This window comes from Calypte anna, chromosome 9 (genome assembly GCF_003957555.1).
Source record: "Calypte anna isolate BGI_N300 chromosome 9, bCalAnn1_v1.p, whole genome shotgun sequence".
In the NCBI taxonomy this organism is placed as follows: domain Eukaryota; kingdom Metazoa; phylum Chordata; class Aves; order Apodiformes; family Trochilidae; genus Calypte; species Calypte anna.
Genome location: NC_044255.1, coordinates 21,946,159 through 21,965,149, shown reverse-complemented (window position 1 = coordinate 21,965,149; position 18,991 = coordinate 21,946,159). Strand labels below are relative to the sequence as shown.

General features: G+C 40.5%; 2 protein-coding genes across 6 annotated transcripts in view; one reads left to right on the top strand and one right to left on the bottom strand.

Moving 5' to 3' along the window:
- Positions 1-218: 218 nt before the first annotated feature.
- PDCD10 (programmed cell death 10) lies at positions 219-12,688 on the bottom strand. Of its 2 annotated transcripts, XM_030456436.1 has the most exons (9): positions 12,548-12,688; positions 11,731-11,951; positions 5,854-6,067; positions 5,179-5,232; positions 4,100-4,217; positions 3,358-3,484; positions 2,899-2,977; positions 2,499-2,581; positions 219-716 (listed from the first exon to the last, which is right to left on the bottom strand). In XM_030456436.1, exons 3-9 carry the CDS (start codon positions 5,947-5,949, stop codon positions 635-637), a joined length of 639 nt encoding a protein of 212 aa, XP_030312296.1. In that variant the 5' UTR covers positions 5,950-6,067; positions 11,731-11,951; positions 12,548-12,688; the 3' UTR covers positions 219-634. The 2 variants fall into 2 exon arrangements, with proteins under 2 accessions (XP_030312296.1, XP_030312295.1); XM_030456435.1 differs by lacking the exon at positions 11,731-11,951.
- A 135-nt stretch (positions 12,689-12,823) lies between these two features.
- Positions 12,824-18,991, top strand: part of LOC103531449 (neuroserpin) — a 46,238-nt gene continuing 40,070 nt past the window's right edge. The window contains exon 1 of one of the 4 annotated variants that reach the window (XM_030456120.1): positions 12,824-12,941. The gene's annotated coding sequence lies outside the window, so the exon portion shown is untranslated. Of the gene's footprint in view, positions 13,058-13,164; positions 13,429-18,991 lie in introns of those variants that run through there. The other 3 variants (XM_030456119.1, XM_030456123.1, XM_030456121.1) reach the window with 3 other exon arrangements.

Sequence of the window (18,991 nt, the reverse complement as noted above, 5' to 3'; positions counted from 1 at the left end):
GACATTTTAATAGAATTATTCTAGTATTCTGGTCTTCAGTTAGCTCACAGCCCAAAACCTGTTTTAAGGAAAACCCCTCATTTTATACTGATTTGAACTGTTTGTACCTTTAAGCACCCAAATAATTTTAAATTTTTCAGTTTCATGAACATTCTGCAGCTCTGGGAAGATGAGTTATGCAGATTTTGTTTTTGTTCAGATACAAAAAAAAGACAGTCTAACAGATGTAAACTATTTATTGAATATTTGCCACCAATATTGTTAAATACATAATCTTGCAGTTTTCCGCTTTCAAGTTAAAATGTCAGAAACAGAACACCAAGTATTTACAATTCTTATAAGGAATGTTACATAATGACACATTAAGGCGTAAATTCTTTTGGCTTATAATTCTGAAAAGAATGGTAATAGCAAAAAAGTGATGCAAAAATCTTCATCGTGAGATTATGATTAAGCTACAATGTTTTACAAAAATATGGTGTAAGATGGCAATAATCCCATTCAAAATCCTGCATTAGGGCCCCCCCCCCCCCTTCAGGAGGGGCTGATAATTTATACAGTCAAAACTTTAAAATTTACATATAAAGGTACCCTATCCACCATTGAAAAGTACAACTCTCAACATATACAGTTTTCAGGCCACAGTTTTGAAGGTCTGGAGTATCAAGTTGGTTTGATGAATTAGTCGGTTGGCACTTACAAACACATTTATTGCCCTGTGGAAAGAGGAAAAGATGGATTCAGGCATTTTTAGAAACATGTCCTTCAATAAATACACCCTCGAGCTTGGGTGACTAAACATATTGGCACCTAAGCTCTGCAAATTGGAAGCATATTGATGTTTTACCATGCTGTGATCTACCTGAAGCTTATTGCTGGCAAAGAGAGTTATTTACATAGCTGATCTCAGGGAGATTTTGTTTATTGGCAGGAATTTAAAGACTTTGCCTCTCAACCACCATTGGCACATCAATCATTTTCTTCTGGGCTTTTGGCTAACTAAGAAGAAGAGTGGAGCAGATGATCATTAAATGTCTGTTGTTTTCAGAGCTGAATAGTTAATCCCCAAGTCATTCCAGAATTTGTAATTATTTTCTCAAGAAACATTCTGCATGTACTTATTTGCAGCATGTTATTTTAATCACCTTTTTTTAAGAAAGAAGTGTGGGGGGGTCACTGAATTTTTCAGATCAGTCATGATACCTGTTAAGCATAACTTCTGTTTAGTGCTGCTGTAGCTCACTTTTAAATAAACTTGTAGCTCACTTTTAAATAAAATTTAAACCAAATTTAGTCCAAGTTTCAGTAGGGAAACCAGGCTGGTGAAGGGACTCGAGCACAGACCCTATGAGGAGAGGCTGAGAGAGCTGGGGCTGTTCAGCCTGGAGAAGAGGAGGCTCAGGGGAGACCTCATCACTCTCTCCAACTCCCTGAAAGGAGGTTGGAGCCAGGGGGGGGTTGGGCTCTTTTCCCAGGCAACTCTCAGCAAGACAAGAGGGCACAAAGGGGCTCAAGTTGTGCCAGGGGAGGTTTAGGTTGGAGATGAGAAAGAATTTCTTTATGGAGAGGGTGATCAGGCATTGGAATGGGCTGCCCAGGGAAGTAGTGGATTCTCCATGTCTGGAGATATTTAAAAAGAGACTGGATGTGGCACTGAGTGCCATGGGCTGGGAACTGCAGCAGTAGTGGATCAAGGTTTGAACTCGATGATCTCTGAGGTCCCTTCCAACCCAGCCCATTCTATGATTCTATGATTCTAAGAGGAGGGGAAAAAATGCTTTGACAGGAACAAGGTGGTATTCACAGCTGGCCTCAGGACTTTGCCCTTTAGTAATGCACTATCCCCTGGGTGCTCTTAGTCATTACCAAGCTCACCAGGACCAGTAGCACATAAAACACTTTGGTTCAAAAATCTGGGGGGGATACATGCATCATCCAGAACAGTCACTGCAGTGAAATTTATAAGAACAGTGAGTTCAAAACACAAGGTGAAGACCTAAACAAAGCCTTGTTTTGAAGGCTAAAAGGTTGAAATACACAAAGATCAGCTGAGTAATTCCAAATACTGCAAAGCACTGTAAGAAGGTATAAAAAAGATCAACAGAAGTGTAAATCAAAAGAAAACACTGCACAAATGTTTAGTTTGCAAGTGATATTTCAAATAGATCACTTTTTTCAATAACACATTCCAGATTTTTTTTTTTTGTCCTTTTACATAGACTGAAAAAGCCACAGAAGGAAATGAAACTTAACAAATTCAAAGCTCATACTGGACATGGGCATTATATGGTGGTGAAATTAACAGACTTCCCCTTCCTCAAAGACATTTTAAAAGGAATATGAGTATTTTAAAGTAGCTATGATGGTCTGAAGACAAAAGTGAGGAAAAAATTGATATCCTGAAGAAGGTAGCTTATACCCCAAAGCTTGTTCTATTTTCCCCAGTGAGTCAACAAGGCCTTTCATAATGTAAAACATTAGTACAAAACCATACTTACTTTCCATCTTTAAAATAGGTTTTCAGAGTATCACTGAAACTTTTGGAGTATTTTACAAACTCTTTCTTTTGGTGCTCAAGTGCCTAAGAAACAAAAACACCAGGAGCAGAGGCTTAATTCACATGCTGTTGGGTACTGTGAGAATCTTTAGGTTAATCTGATAAAGAAAACTGGCCAACATTATTGTAGGTATAGAAATTTTGCTGGGGGTTTTTGAAGACATACAAAAATGTCATCCTCTTCCCATGAGGAAAAAGACCCACCAAGACCTACCATACAGCAGTCCTCTTGTCCAAGTACTATGTCATTTACCTGCTTGGGTTATCCTTTGATCAAATCAACATATTTCTTCTTATACTATTAAAAATGTTGGTTAAAATAAAAAGGTTCTTGCACATACCCGCCGGTTCTGATATTGGTATTTCTTGAAGACATTATTTACTGTGTCAAGAAGCTCCTTTATTGCACTTGCAATGTCCCTGTTTGGCAATAAAGAGATAGTTGTAATACCCCTTAAGCAATCCTATTTAAATGTTGGGATTTAATCCCCCTCTAGCAATCAAATACTTCTTAGCAGTCTCTACAGACTCAGGTGTCACACAGGATGGAGCAGGACCAAACACAAGGAGCTGCACCAGTGACACAGAAATTCCAAGTGGGAATCACCAAGTTAAGTTGGGTTAAGTAACATGGGGCTCTCCCTAAAAATCCTCAACTCTCTCCACTCTTTTAACAGCAAGGATAAGGCTCCTTTCCCAGGGAACAGGCTGCTAGCATCTTCTACAGCATTTGAGCATTCAGATTCAAATAAGAAGTTTGGGCCCTCAATCTGGAGAAAAATAGTTGATACAGCACTTACTTGATTGTCTGAAGAAACCTCACTCTGTCATTGATCTCATCAGGAATCTTACTAAGAATCTGTTTAAGTGCTCGTGCCTTCTCATTAAGATCTTGGAATTCTGGTTCTGGCCTTTCAATCATATATTCTAAGAAGAAGAAGATATTCAGAAAAATAGCATTATTGTTTCCCCAAGTCTCTAGAGACAGCTAAAACCACTGCTTCACAAAAGACAGCAGAATTTAAATGTGAACAGCATCAAAATAGCCATGACCAGAAAACTGAAGTGAACATGCTCTGCTATTAGTGAACTAATAGAAACATAGCACAAAAGTAACCTTTATTCTTGCAAGCTGGAAAAGAGTCCATCTTCAAGACACTGAAGATATTACACTAATAAAACACAGTGTTATAATAACTTAAAGTCTACTATAGGCTCCCCTCCCTGTTTTAATTTGAAGCAGAGGAAAGGAAAACTAATATTATACTCCAGGTTTTTTTTTCCTGGCTTTTCAGGTTGCAAAGTGTGAACTACACACTCACACATAGCTGTAAACATTAATTTTCTTTCTCTTATTGGTTAAGTTTTCAGGGAGATTTAACTTCTCCAAAAGGTTTCTGGAAAAATACAAATATTCTTTTATCACCCTGAAAACAACCTATTAAGAAACAACCTATTCTAAAAATAGGCATAGAGGAATGCATGCTCCTAATTAACAGTTTCATTAAAAACACTTATTCAACATAAGAGATAAGATAATACCTTCTACATCATCAGCTGCCATACGCAGAAGAGACTCTGTGAAGTTCACATCCACACTTTTTTTCTCCAGAATTTTCATAATGATGTCCTGTGTAAGACCTGGATTTTCTTTTTCAGCCTGTAAAGCAAAGAAAGTTTTTATTCTTATACATGCAAGACCTGAGCACTGCAAACACAGAGACAGATTTGCATGTAACTTGCTTCATATACTGCAGGAGTGTGCTGGATACTTTAAAAGTCTGAGAGTTTTAGACTAGCAGATTACACTGAAAACCAGTTTTTCACTATTATCAACAATTTTTTCTCAGATTACATGCATGGTTTTGTATAAACAGCTTTCCCAATAAGCCCTTCCACTCATTTCAATTTGACTCTGAAAGTTTCTCAAAGAAAATAACCATTTAGTGTGTACAAGCTCTAGTTGAGATTTAAGACTGTCTAGGTACACCCAGATTTAAGGTACATGAAAATTTCTTAGTTGCATAGCTCATATGTTCAGTTATGTCATCTCTACAACTACATTTGTTTAAAGAAATTCAAATGATCACCATTGTCAGTAAAGCAGCACAAAGCAATATTTGTATTTTCATTCTTAGGAATAAAATACAAAAGTTTAAAAAAATCTTTTTTCTGTTTACTGCTAGATAAATATACAGACCTTCAACTTATCCATTAAAAAATCCCATTACTGTTCACTTTGTAAACCATTTACAAATTCTGTTCTGTGCCTCTTTGTCATGAGCACCTGTTCTACATAGCCCTGTCACATCTGGATTAAGTTTATGACCTCATTACCTTCACTGATTCTTCATTTAAGCTTTTGTGCTACATGGACAAGACAAGATTCTGCTTATTCAGCATTGCTCAGTATCTTTGAATCATTCAGATTTATACTCTAAACATTTGCAGACATGTCAAACTTACAGTCCATGCAATTGTCTACTTTATTTTGAAGACTACTGGATAAAGGATGCAGCCTTCAAACATGAAAACACAAGGAAACAAGACAGCTGACCTTTTAGCTTCATCATTGATTGTTGAAAGGGGAAAACATTTTTCCTGTACAAGGTACTGCTCACCTTAATAAATGCTGCTCTCAGTGTCTGAGCTGCAGACAGATTTACTCTTTCTAGCTGCAATAAAAATTTAGAGAGATTAGCAAGTCTGGTGTTATCAGAACAAAACAACTCGAGCCCTCCTGCCTTGCCTTAGATATCATAATGAAAAAAGGAAATGACAAAGGATTCAAATTGCTGATCTCATTTGAGGGAGAGATACCACAAAGTTAGATTCCAAAGGAAAGATTTCACCTCCAAAATAAAACATTAAACTCAAACACATCACTGGATGTATTTTGCATTTATCCAGTGCACAGCAGAAGACTGACAGAAGCTTTTGAGAACATCCTGACCACCTCTGATACTTGTACAAAAATAAATATCCTATTACATTATAGCCATTAGCAGTAAAATTATCAAGCTGTTCACAGGTACATGTTCAACTATAATATTTCCTGCCACAAAGTGCAGGATCTAGCATTTTTGTGAAAAACCTCTGTAAGAGGTAAGAGAAATAGATTGGTGCCAAGACAACTAGCAATCTTTGACAAGCCTGAAATTGTTTTCATGGAAAGAAAGGGAAAACAATGCATAGAAAGATGGTGTTAGACACAGAGCAAGATGAGCAGCTGCTTCTGTAATTGTATTTCTCAGTGTAAAAGGGATTACTGCATTCTAAAGCAAGATGTGGCTCACCTCATTAAAGACAGGATACATAACAGCATAGAGAGGCATGGAAACCATAGAAGTGGTCTCTGCTTCATTCTTCATCTCTTCCATTGTCATCCTCATTCAAAGACCCACTTCTCAAGGAAAACACTATAGAAGCAGAAAACTCCTCATTCACCAAAATGTTTCTTCTTTTTCCTCGTCGTGCAAAAATACTTGGAGAACTTGAAAAATATCTTGTCTTTATGTTGTGTGAGGAAAAAAAAACACAACAAAAAAACCCCACAATTAGGAATGCTTATGACAGACAGGTTCTAAAAAATTAAAAGGCACAGAACATCAGTTTGTTACTACCTAGAAATTAGGAATTACTTATGTATTGAGTAACTGTGGTGTGACCACTTCATGTAACTTCAAAACTCTGACTGAAATCCATTAAGTCAGCAGATAGTTTAAAGAATCAGGTCTTATGTTTGACTTCAAGTTCTTATTGAATTCAGCTTTCCTGAAAGCAGTGGTCTTATTTGATATTTAGGACAAAATCTTGGAGCAGGGTAAGATTCCTGACAACTCTCATATATAAAAAGCTTGAAAAGCATTAGATTCTGTAAACCCAAACCAGATACAGATACATTATGGCAATTAATGTTATGACTACCTATAAATATTCCATATTTTTACATAAACTGGAGTGATTCTGCTGGAGATCAGTGCCTGCATTCCTACCCTTCTGAATTTTTTTCATACATTTGTTTGTGTATCAGCCAAATCTTAAGTCATGTTTCCACTCAGGGTGTGCCACCACTTACATTAACTCAATGGAAAATTAATTGTTCCAGTAACTGAACCTAGTTCTCCACCCAACCCAGCTCATCATATCCAACAGAATGATCATTGCTCAGACCCTGAAGTTCTGTGCAAAGGGGAAAGGTCGCTTTACAGTTCATAAGAATCTCTACTACAGCCTGACATCTTTCTGTTCAAGAGACTCTTCAAAAATATTTATATAACATAACTGAGTTTAAAGACCTGAAGTCCAAGTCGGGAATAAAGATGAACAAGAGATGAACAGTTCTGATTTTTAGATTTCCTTGGAGTATTTATCACACTAGAGGAATTTTTTTTCCTTCAACAAGCTTCAGATACCAGGCATTCATATTGCTCATTACTGATTTTACTGATATTCTAATAAGAAGTGAAATAAGTTAAATTTTTAAGAAACAGAAAATGTTAATTTAATAATCAGTATCATTTCCCAATAGCTTTTAGAGGTTAAAAAATTTAACAAAGAGGTTAAAAAGCTATTTCTTCAAACTATATTCCTTGTTACACTCTTCACTGGCTAAAAATCTTCAGGTTGTTTAAACAAAAGAACAGATATAATGCTTTTGCCTAGGGTAGGTGTGAGATTATTGGTTACATTAAGGATTTAAATCACTACAAATATCATGCATGGCTCATCTGGGTATGTGATTAGGCAGTGTGAATATATTCACAAGTCAGAAAACTGGCTGATCAGAGAACTGATCACACCAAAGAAATAGCCAACACTTGAAAGAAGATTTCAGAAAAAAACTGAACACAAATATAGAAGACTTGATACAAAAGTCTTCTGATATGGATTACTTCTTGCAGAATCTTCTCTTTGTTTCTCTTCCTATTCAATACTTTCAACATGACATCCATGGGCAGATTCCTACAGCCACACAATGGGATTATTGAGACATTAAAAAGGGGTCTGTACAGATGAGGTATGTCCAGGTGGATGGAACTGCAAAAACCTCACATTTTAATCCCCTGCACATAGATATTTTACAGCTGTGAGGAACATAGAGGAATACAAGTGAATATTCACCATTCCTCAAGAATTTGAATATCTTTAAAGAACTTGTTTCAGAGCTACATAAATTCACAGGAGGTCTGCTCAGGTGGGGGAGGTAACTCGTCTGAACAAGTTTTCTCTCACAACTTCAAATCCAAGCTGTTCCATTTATTATACAGACATATTCCCTGCACTGAAGGTTCTGGGGATGTAAGGGGTAGAGAAAAGAGTTACTTGTTCTACTGTTTACACCTGTGTCTCTGAAAGTTTAGTAAAAATACTCCTGCAAGATACTACACCACCAAGCACCACCAATGACAACATTCATAAACTCATTTTCTTCAAGTTTTTATCTAGAACACTGTATCCTCAACAGGAAGTTTTAAAACACTTAAATGGGGTCATTAAACATAGTTCCAGTTTACCCAAAAGTTTTTTGATCACAAGAAGAAGGGTTAAAAAAGGACAAAATAACCATTAGACAATTATTTGGTTTTTATGGGTTAGCAGTATTCACAAAGAAAGGAAATGCTAACTGAAATGATGAATTGTTATAATGATGAGAACTTACTACACTCTGGACTACCATGAAGAATTCATTTTCTCCTGGAGAGCCATAAGTTACTGTTACTAATCTACAGTGCAGTTAAACCCTCCATATAAAAACAAAACCACACCATCTATTACTTCCTCATCAGACACAAACCCTTGGATTTATATTAATATAAAAGAAACAAATGCTGCAGCCCATGAGGTTGATTTAAATATAAATGCACACCATAAATACACGAAGACAGCAAATATTTTTGTTGTAAACATATGAAAATAAATATATTGAATATATCACACTGGTTGTTCCATTTTCCCAGATTACCTGCCCATTTTCCAGAAGACACTTGCATGGCAGCATTACAGCACCCAGGCTGATTGCTAATGCTGCCAGACTATTGTCTTTGCAGCTAGGAATCAACTTCTTGACATCTTCCAGGTGTAACTGAGATGTACTGCAGCCTTTGCTAGTGTTAAACAGCAGGGATAAAACCTTCACAAACCCCTCCACATTTATTTGCACCACAGGAAGATAGTTTGTCATAGCTGCACACACAGCTCCACATACCACGATGTTGGAAGAAGGTCTCAATCCTGATTATGGACCAAATCCCCCCCCCCCAAAATTCTATTTTGGTTCTAATAATTCAGCCAAATAACAGTCCAGCAGCCTTCAAAATGGCCTGACTAAAGGTGAAGTTTAACTCAAATTATCATGCAGCAACTGGGAGCTTTCAGTATTTCTTTTCCTATGCAATGAAAAGCAGCCACCTGCAGAGCTGCCAAGCTTTATGGCAACACTGTCTTCTAAAAACTTAACTGCACTTCACTACAATCTCAAAAGAGATTTTTATTGGAGATGAGTTTACACTTGCTGCTCCTGCCAATTCTGTTTTGTGCTGGTTTTATAGATTAGAACAGCACAGCAAAGGTGGGCGGTTCAAGAAATCCCAAGAAATTGCTGTAAACTGCAAAAAAGGTGTTACTGAGCTGGCAAACTTGGTCTGAGAAGGAAGACAAGGCAAAAATCATAAGATGCTGGTCTAGAATAGGCTGGCTGCCAAATCTGCAGGTAAGTCTCATCTTTTTTCTGATTCAAATCTGTGCAGGTGTCATTAGAAGTCATGCTTCATGCTCCAGCATCAGGTGAAGCCAACCACTAGAGAGAAAGTGCAGAATGATCCAGGGAACTTAAAGAGACTCTAAATTTGAAAGCTGTGCAAAGATGCCAGACAATACAATCCTACTGCTCATTCTTTAACAACCAAACACAACAAACTGTGTTCCAAGAGCTGTACAAATGTGGAGTATATTCTGCCACAGTGTGTAAATCTCACTTTCTAACCTTTCATTTCCAGCACTGAAATATTATCCCAGCTGTTCAACAAACACTGAAAGGACTGGTACATTTTAGATGAGAATTTAGAGGAGATTTTTTAATGGACTTATTCCCTCATATCAATACAGTGACATTTTAAATCATTCAACTGAACTTCAGCATAAAAAAAATTACACTAGGATAAACTTCCTGTAAACTAAAAAAGGGTAAAAAACAAAAAAAAAATTAAAATAATTTAAAAAATCTCATACTTCCCAAAATGTCCAACTACCTTAGCACCTAAGGTAGTAATCGGCCTTCTCTAATCTGTGTCATTTACCCAGACTTTTGGTCATGAACCAAAACTAAGCAGCAGAACTGCAGAGCTATTTAAGAATTTAAAAATCACAGAGTGCAGTCACCTTCCCAAAATGCACATCTGCTCATTAGCCAGTGAGAAAACAAACCAGGTAACCATGAAATAAAAGTCTTTGTGTATCAGTATCTTTTGAAGAGTGGTTCAAGAGAAGAGAGCAAAATCTCAGGATTACAACTCTTAAAAGAGTTTTAAAACAACAGAAACATGAGGAATCAGTTGCCAGGATTTCACTCCTCAGTTATGTACCCAGGAGATCTACCTATACATTGGTGTTGTCTCTATTGCAGGCTACCTTAGATCTGGAAAAATTTGACACCTCCACATACATACTCTCAGTTAGAAAACTACTAAAGAGGAGAAACAAAGCCTGAGGTAGTGACCAGTAAAGTAATTATGTCAGTGGTTGGTTTCTAGCAAAAATTCCAGCTCTATTTCTGCTAGCAAAGGCTATCCTTACTGCCAAGAAGTTCTACTCCACTTTTTCTGTTAGGATTCAAGAGAAGGTTTTACCTTCAGCCTGATCTGAGACCCCTAGGTTACCAGAAAAAGATTTTAGTTCAGGAAGAAAGAGTGGGGGAAGGGAAACAGCAGCATGAATTCTATTTTGAATTAAGAGGCAAAGATCTTGGCTCTTATTTGTAAGCCCAGTGTGCATGGGAGGAGAGAGTTTAAGTAATTTACTAATTACAGCTGCACATTCTACAGAAGAAAAAAAAAACTGCAGAGTATGCTCTTTTAACTATATGCATACCCCACACAGAGCTTGGTAACCAAGTTTCCCTTATTAATGGTCACTTAAGCAAAAAACCCTCATTCCTTTTCTTTGCCAGATGATAACCTACCTGCCAACACTGTATTTCAATTATAGATTGTAATTATTTCCCACTGTATAACTTAGACTACACAGTACAAAGCTCAAAGGCTTTGTGCCTCAGATACAGAACTACTTTCCTTTTTAAAGCTGAGGTAGTTTCATGACAGCACAGTTGAATTAATTAGAATAGGCATACAGATCAACAGCTATGATAACCATCTCTGTATTTTAAAATCAATAAAGACAACAAGAAATTTCAAAAAGGTGCTCTGCTGTACTGATTCCATATTATTCTAGCTCTTGCAGCAGTTTCACTGGAGGAATGTCCTCAGAAAATAAAAGGATCTCTAAATGCCCCTCACTAGAAGAGAGACAGACAGTTTTCAAACAGCTCTACACACACAATAGCCACTTACAGCTGAGTTCCCTCTAACAAAGCATAACTGCTTATGCATTTTATTACTGTTAGAGCAATCTGTATGACTAACTCAGAAATCACACGAACTTGCAATAAACCCGAGATGTCTATTTTTAGAATCACATCAACCTTAAAAAAAAAAAATAAATAACTCAAGCCTACTCTGAAGTCAGGCTTACAATTAGTTCATGTTCTTTTGCAATGCTAAGTTTCAAAATGGAAGTGATTTAGTCTCTTCTGATACACCCAGGCTTTTTGTCTGCCTGCCACATGAGAAACTACCACCTTCTGGACTGTGCCCCAATTTCAGTACTTAGCTACATTAACAGTATTATACAGTGTAACTGAAACAGGTCATGGTTCTTAGCATATATCATCACAACATATCCTCTTACTCTTCCTTCCCCCCCCCCATTCCCCTCTCTGGGAATCTAAAAGTAAAGCTGCAGCAAACACCAAGAGACAAGACAAACATCCAAACGCATTCCCACAAGTAAACAAATTCCAGGGAGCAATCAGCTCCTCCGATAACAGCCACAGCACAAACCTGGCCCAAGGTTTCAGCCATCTCCCAGCTACAGGAAAAGAAACCAACCCCACTCACCAGTTAAATGAACACTTTAAAGGGACACCCCAGCACTCAACGCGTCCCCAGGGATCTGCCTCAACCCAGGGATCTGCTCTCCTTGCGGGGAGCGGGACGGGCCCCGGTTTGCGGGCAGGAGCCGAGGCGCCGTTTTCTCTCCTTTACACCTGAGGAGGAGGCAGTGACCGAGCCGCCGGCGCTCCCCGCAGCCACCTGACAGCGCTCTCAGCTCCGACGAGCTAAAAATAATAATAACACATCCGGGCCTGCGCCTCCGGGACCGGGCGTGCCCCCCGGGCCGCTCCCCCGGGGCTCCCCGGGCAGCTCAGGGCGGGCCCAGGGGCTTCAGCTCGGGCACTACCCCCACCCTTCCTCCTCCTCCTCCTCAAAGAGGGGAGGGCCCCAACCTTGCGCCAAGGGGACGGAGAGGTGAGGGAAAGACAAGGAGAAGGACGAACCCTCGCCCCGCTCTGCCTCGGGGCGGGAGGGAATGGGTCACCCGCCCTCTCCTCAGCGATGGAAGGGAAGGAGAGGGGGGGCACCCTCTGCTTTCTCCCCACACGGCGAGGCCGCGCTCACCTGCGGCGGGAACTACCGGGCCGCCTCTCCCCCCCCTCCCGCCCTGTCCTCCCCTCAGCTAGGCCCCGATGCTGGAAAGAGTTTTACGCTCCTAACGCGGCGCAGCCCTGAAGGGCGAGCCAGGCCCTGCGCAAACACACTAGCGGCCCTCACTCCCCACCCTTCCAAGGGCGCACACGCCGCGAAGGGCGGAGCGGGGGGGAAAAGGGGGGACGGCGGCAGGGTAAGGCAAGGCACGGCACACACAGCCCCTCACCTCCCCCTCGACCCACGGAGACCCTCGCAGCTCTCCAGGGGGTTTCGCCACCGCCACCGCCGCGCCGGAAGCGCCTGCGAGAAGGAAGCGTCCGCCGCTGTTACCACACACCAGGCGTTGTCCGGAACTAACCGGCAGCCGCGGGGGCCGCTGGGCTTCGGAGTCCTCAGCTTGGAGACTACAACCCCCATAATGCCACACGGCGGGGTGAGGCCGAGGAGGAGGGGGAGGAGGCGAGGGCGTCCAATCGGAGCGTGGAGACGCAGCGGGAGGCGGAGCCAGGGCGGGGCGGGACCTTGAGACTACTGAGGCGCGGCCGGGGGAGGGGGCAGAGCCGCGGCGGAGCAGCGGAGCGGCAGGAGGGGGAGTGGCGGCTGTGCGAGCATCGGGGCTGGTGAGCGCCTTCGTTCTTTCGCGGTGTACGCGCTGGGAGGCGGCGGTTGCGGTTTATTTGGGAGCGGAGCTTTCGCGCCGCTGCGTTTGGTGCCCCCCGGTGTCCGGGTTCCTGAGGTAAAAGCGGGGAGGGAAGAAAGGGGGAGGCAGGGGGCCGCCGGGCTCGCGCCGCGTTCCGTTAGCGCCTGAGGGGAAGAGGAGGGAAGGGAGCGGGGGGAATGGGTGCGGAAAAGCTGCGGGCGCCTGAGGGGAGGGAGGGCGGCTGCGCCCCGCGGCTGCGCCCGCTGCGTCGGGGAGGGTTTGGGGTGCGGAGGTGTTTCCCGGTCGGAAAAATGAAGGGAGAAAGGGAAGTAGGAGAAAATCCTTTCAGGTGTGTGCGCTCACACTTTGCCTCCCTTACCTGAGGGGGAGGAAAGCGTTCCCGCCGCCCAGGAGCCCTCAGCGACTGCGCTTCAGGCACCCGCACTTTGTTTTCAAGTTAAAGTGTGGTAAGTGTAGTAGCAGGAGTTCTCGGGAAGCCGTCCCTGCTGAAGGAGGGGATGTCCTGCAGGGCTGTGTGGCTTTTCTGGCCGCTGTCCACCCGGAGCTGTGCTCCTGGAGCCCTTTTTTAAAGGGCTTTTCTCGCCTATGGAACGCTCGTTCTGTTGATTTCATCAGTGCTCTGCAGACTGTGTGTATGTACGAAATATTTTGTCTTGTGGCTGGTCAGAACCTTAAGTTGACTTGTAAATTGCTTGTCGAGATAATTCCGCTACTGCGAAGCTTTTAAGATTGAAAGTTTTGAGTTATATTTAAGATGAGCTTTATCGTTGGTGTGTGAGCTCAGATTTGTATCTGCAGTTCTGGTGCATCAGTATGAAAACTTGCCTTTTTTAAAATAACCTTGCCAGTTGTTAACAAGGCACATGGTTTCCTCTGCGAGCAGGTGGATTAATAGGTAAATAATTAAAATTTCCACACATTGATAGTAACTTCTTGCAGCAGTGAGATGGCAAAGTAGGAAGACTTTGATGTCTGTGGAAGCAGACAGATTGTGTGCACATATCCATGTATGTTGCAGATTATTGCCACCTTCGTTTAGGTGAGCAAGAACACTGAGGGGAGAGAGAGAAGGAAATTAAAAAAAAGCCACTTTGTTGGATTGTTATAATATGTTGTATGTACTGAATTTTATCCTCCCCGCAGCACCTTGTTTTGTCTCTCATATATGTATACTCCATGCATCTTGGTATTAAAGGTCTTCTTGAAACTTGCATAATGTGTATACATTGTGTATTATTAATCACTGGCTGGCTCTAATTCTCCCAATCTTGTCCCCTCCTTTTTGATGTGATCAGTATTTTAGTCTGGTGGAAAATTATTCCATTCTGCTTAGATGAGAGGCGTTTACCAAAATGTGTCATGGCATAGGTTGAACCACATGCATGTCTAGGGTATTTTATCCTTTCAGTGAAATGAGTACGTTTTAAAGTAAAGCTACAAAGCTGCAGTGGATGCTAAAACCTAAAATAAAATGTTATCCCCCTCTATCAATTTTGGGATATTTTCCATATGCTGGTGTGGTTTTTTTCTGTGGTTTATGGGTTGTTTTTTTTCTTTCTGAGCAGTTACGTCTCAGACCAGCTTAATACTTCCCTATTTTACATCCATTGTATGTTTCAGTATTTTTGTGGCTTGGCTGAGTGTGACAAGGAATAATTGCCAAAGAAGGATGGATAGGGAGGAGAAATAGTTGTTGGCTTTTTCTTTAAGGTATGGGTTGTTGAAAGAATTACACAGGGAATTACACAGGGAATACAACATGAAGTCTTTTTTGCTTGGACTTTGTCTCCCCATCTACCATTTTCAGCAAATGATTTGCTCACACATATGTGAAAGTATTTATGCTATTTAAGCAGTTATCACTTATTTGTTTTCATATTTATCATTAAAACCACACAATACCCTGTGTGATTTTGCCCCCCTGGGTGCCTTAGCTCCAGTGCTGCTGGCTCAAGTTGATTCCAAAAGTTGACCTGGGATTAATGCACTTCAGGGCTGCTGAGCTGCAGGAAGGTGCTCATGTGGTATGTTTCTGTGTTTGTTCTGGAGGCTTGGGTCTCTTGTTACCCCTTCTCAGGTGGAAGAATGTATATGATGATATCTAGTCTAGCAGACACTGCATTGTTGTAGTAAGTATTTTGAAATTTATTCTGCAGATATGAATTTCATGTTTATGTGTGGTTTAAGTCGTCTTCTAATCCTAAAAATCATGTAATGCAACAGTGGAGAGGAATCAGCACTAGTAGGATTCTTTACAGCAGGATCTAGCTACTTAGCTCTTTCAGATGCTTTTCAACTGGTGTGGTTTTTCTCAAAATTTCCCTATTTTTTTTTTTAGTTGCTCCTCATCCCTAAAGGCACATTTTTGACATGGATGAATACCTTTTAAAATAATTTCTGATAATCCATGTTCTGTGTAAGCAATGCATTACTCTATCCTTGTGAAACACAGACAATTAATAGAGGAAACCTGCCCTAGGCTCAGTCCTTAGGCTATCATTATCTCCATTATGCTGCATTGAAAATAATGTTATTACTCTTGTACATATGCACACATTCAGCTGCTTGGTGAGCCCTCAGCACAGCCAAAATCAGAGGTAGGTGTGAAGTCATCTGGTGACTCTGCATTTAAAATCAGGAACCCTCTTTGTGGGGTTCTCACTGCCTGCCTTGGCTTGGCTGTGCAGCAGTGCCTTTCTTTCCTGCCTCTGTGTTTTGAGTGGCTCTGAATAGCATCTCATTTGGTGGCCTTAATGAAGTATGTATGATAAAGAATTATTCTTATGTGTTGTGATTAAAGTATCTATTGTAAGGTCGTGTCGGGCTTTGTTTAATATACTTCAAAGCTGATGATTATGAAAACTGCAGACTGTGGCTAATGTAATAAAAGCTGCGTGAATTATCCACATCCTTTTTGGTCTTTTGGAGTCGTTGCAAAGCAGCTGTATCTAGGATATGGGAAAAGAGAAAATTTCTTCTTGATACAAGCTAATGAGTTAAGTATGTGTCTGGCATTTGAGTTAATAAGATTTGACCTCCCGTGTTGTAAAGGATGTTTAGTTTAGCTGAGTGTTTAAATATTATGATAATTCATGAGAAATATTTTTGCAGACCTTGAGGCCGTTCTTTTAGGTGGAATCAATAATGGCAAGTAATATGCTGTCTAAAAGAAGGAAGTTAAACCAATGTGGTTTTATTCAGTTTTACCCAAATAGGCAGTCCATCAATCAGAAAATTTCTTGTATGTACTTCAGCCCTGCCATCTTTTGCTATTTCATGTAAACAAATAATTGCAAATACTGCAAGCTACTTCTAATGTGTTATGTATGACAGCTCTAACCCTGTGGTGCCTTGATGGGGCAATTGGCTTCTGCTAGAAAGATCAACTCGGCCAGAACTGAAGCTGTAACGTGTTTGCCATGGGATTTTTTTAAATGTATAAAACCAGAAATGTGTAGGAATGATCTTTCTGAATCTAGGAAGGACTTCAGTTTCCATGCTCTTCAGTTTCCATCTATTTTTGTCCTCCATGTTTCTGTATGTGCAGTGAGTTTGGGGGACAGACTCGTTTGAGAAAGGAGAAATATAATTTCCTTTTTAACTTATTTGAACAACTTATTTCAGGTTTCATTTTGCTTTTGGAATTCTGACTGAATTCTGAGAATTTTGATCCACAGGAAAGCAAATGATTCCAATTGCCATTGCAGTGAGAATGCACCCAAACACTTGTAAAACCCAACAGTTGCACTTTGCACCTGAGGGTTTTTAAACAGTGATTCAATTCCAGCACTTGGTTCTCGTGTATTCTTCTCTGAAGTTTGATGTAAGCTGGAGAACTTGGACATCTGCTTTTCAATGTGATTTTTTTAGCTGCCCTTGGCATGTTAAGGTAATGTTAGGAGCATGGGGATTTTGCCAAAGACAGCCTGTCTGAACTCCTCACAATCACTTAACCACTGGAGATTGCTTCCTTCCTTGACAGTACAGCAAAACACAGTTTTTCAGTAACTGTTTCTGTGCCTGAGCTCAGGTTTACTGCCCCAGTTTTCCCCATACATCTCAGTTATGTAAGCTGTAGCTAGAAAGAAAATGGGTTTAAGGATTGAAGACATTATTTAATTAGTACACTAAAACTGCCTGTTTTCAAATGCTTTGCTTTCCACATTTACATTAAAGCCATTCGTGGAGCATTTAATTATTGTGTGTTTCACACAGCGATTTGAGTTCACTGAAGCAACTCATGTTTTCTTGAAGGTTTGTCTCTCCCTTCTCCTTCCCCCCCCCAAAAAAATAGTATTTGCTCTAGTTGCTGAATTTTTTTAAGATATCAATCAAAACCTAAGACAGCACTATCAGCTTACTGTAATATCAGGTCTTCAATTTGAGATCTGTTGATGTAGAGATGCCCAGGTTCCTACCCAAGTTGCTCTAAGTATATGTAAAGCCTGTAGGTGAATGATAACCTTTTCATCTGCAAAGAGAAATATGAGAAGTGGGAGGAAGAAGAGAGGGAAGCCAAGTTATTTTTACTGTAAATATGTCAGTTTATTGACTTGTTAATTTCAGATTTATTCAAAAACGCAGGAGGAGGAAACAGTAATGTCTGCCAAAAACCAAGTAATTAGTGGGAGTTGAAAGATGTCTAATGATTCTTACAAATACTAAAGAAGAATAAACTAGTCTCTTATTAAACTGGATATGGATCTTTAAAACACTGTAGTAATTCTATTTTGCCTTTAAAAGCATGTTGTGCACTTGCGTATGTTGAATAAAAACCTCTATTAAAGTAACACTGTTTATTCACAGTAATGTTGCAAGTAGCAGGTGTTTGTTATTAAAAAAAAGGTGAAAAAAATAAGCTATCTCTACATTTCAATGATAAAGGTTCAGATATTTTGGACAAAGCTGATGTCTGAGTTGGAGGTGACAGAAGAGACTTGAAGCAAGCACATAATACATTAAACTAAACCTCCAGTGGTCTAGTGTGAAAAATAACAAGTTGTTTCATGACTGCATGTGCTATATTTTTTTCCTTGTCCTGTGACTGGCTGTGATGAGTCCAGCCCTAGGTTTCATAAACACTGCTGCTCTTCCACTTCTGTCTATCCAAAGAAGTTGGTAGTGGAGGTCTGCAAATGGAGGAATTGGGAAGAAGAAGAGAGCAGTGTCTGACAGGCTCGTGAGAAGTAAGGCAAGGTGTTGGAAATAACCACTAGCCCTTATGGTACAAACATACGTGCAGGGCTGAGCCCTTGCAGTTCAACACTGGTTTGGACTTTGGTTGCTATAATCTCATTTTCAGCCAGCAGTAATGTTTACTTAAGTATCACAGGGGTGATACTGTTTGTGCTCCATAACTGATAGTAGTGGAAGTCCAGAAGAAATATTTTGCTTTTCCCTTAGTTAATTCATCAGACCTGGGCCTTCCCTCTTCACCTCCTTGTGTGTTTTATCAGTTTCCCTCAGTGCCCAGGTTTAAGAGCAGAGATCTCCCTCTGCATCCTCTAGCTTTTTCTCTGCTTTGCCTGTGGTATCCTGTGCATGCAAATCTTCATGCTTCCTTTTAATCTGCAGGGGACATTTTCCACCTCCTTACTTCAGCCACCTGAAAATGCTATTGCAAGGAAGCAGAACTGGGAGGAGTACTAGTTATGGCTTTCTTTTTAGAGTAAGCAGGAGTAGTTTTATTACTACCAGTTCCAACAGAAAATAACAGTGGTCTGTGAAATGTCCCACCCCCATGTGAACTTGTTCAGAGGTGGCTTGCTTGCTTAAGAATATTTTTTTAGGCCAGGAACAGAAGAATGGTTGAATAACTTATTACCATGTCTTCCCCTGCCCCTCATCTGACAAACTCAGGTGTGTAAAGAGAAACTCTGAATATCTTTTGGGAATTTAGCAAGACATAAGAACATGCTTAATAAAAGGATGATCCCTGCTAGAATTAATCATCCTGAAACCATGGTTATGGTTTGTAGCTTAAGTGCTCTTTCTCCTTCCTGAGGTTCT

Coding starts and splice junctions, on each gene's coding strand:
- PDCD10 (XM_030456436.1), bottom strand. CDS start 5,949: ATGAGGATGACAATGGAAGAGATGAAGAATGAAGCAGAGACCACTTCT. Junction 2,978..3,357: donor AGGTTTCTTCAGACAATCAA/GTAAGTGCTGTA, acceptor ATTGCCAAACAG/GGACATTGCAAGTGCAATAA. Junction 717..2,498: donor ACCTATTTTAAAGATGGAAA/GTAAGTATGGTT, acceptor CTCTTTCCACAG/GGCAATAAATGTGTTTGTAA.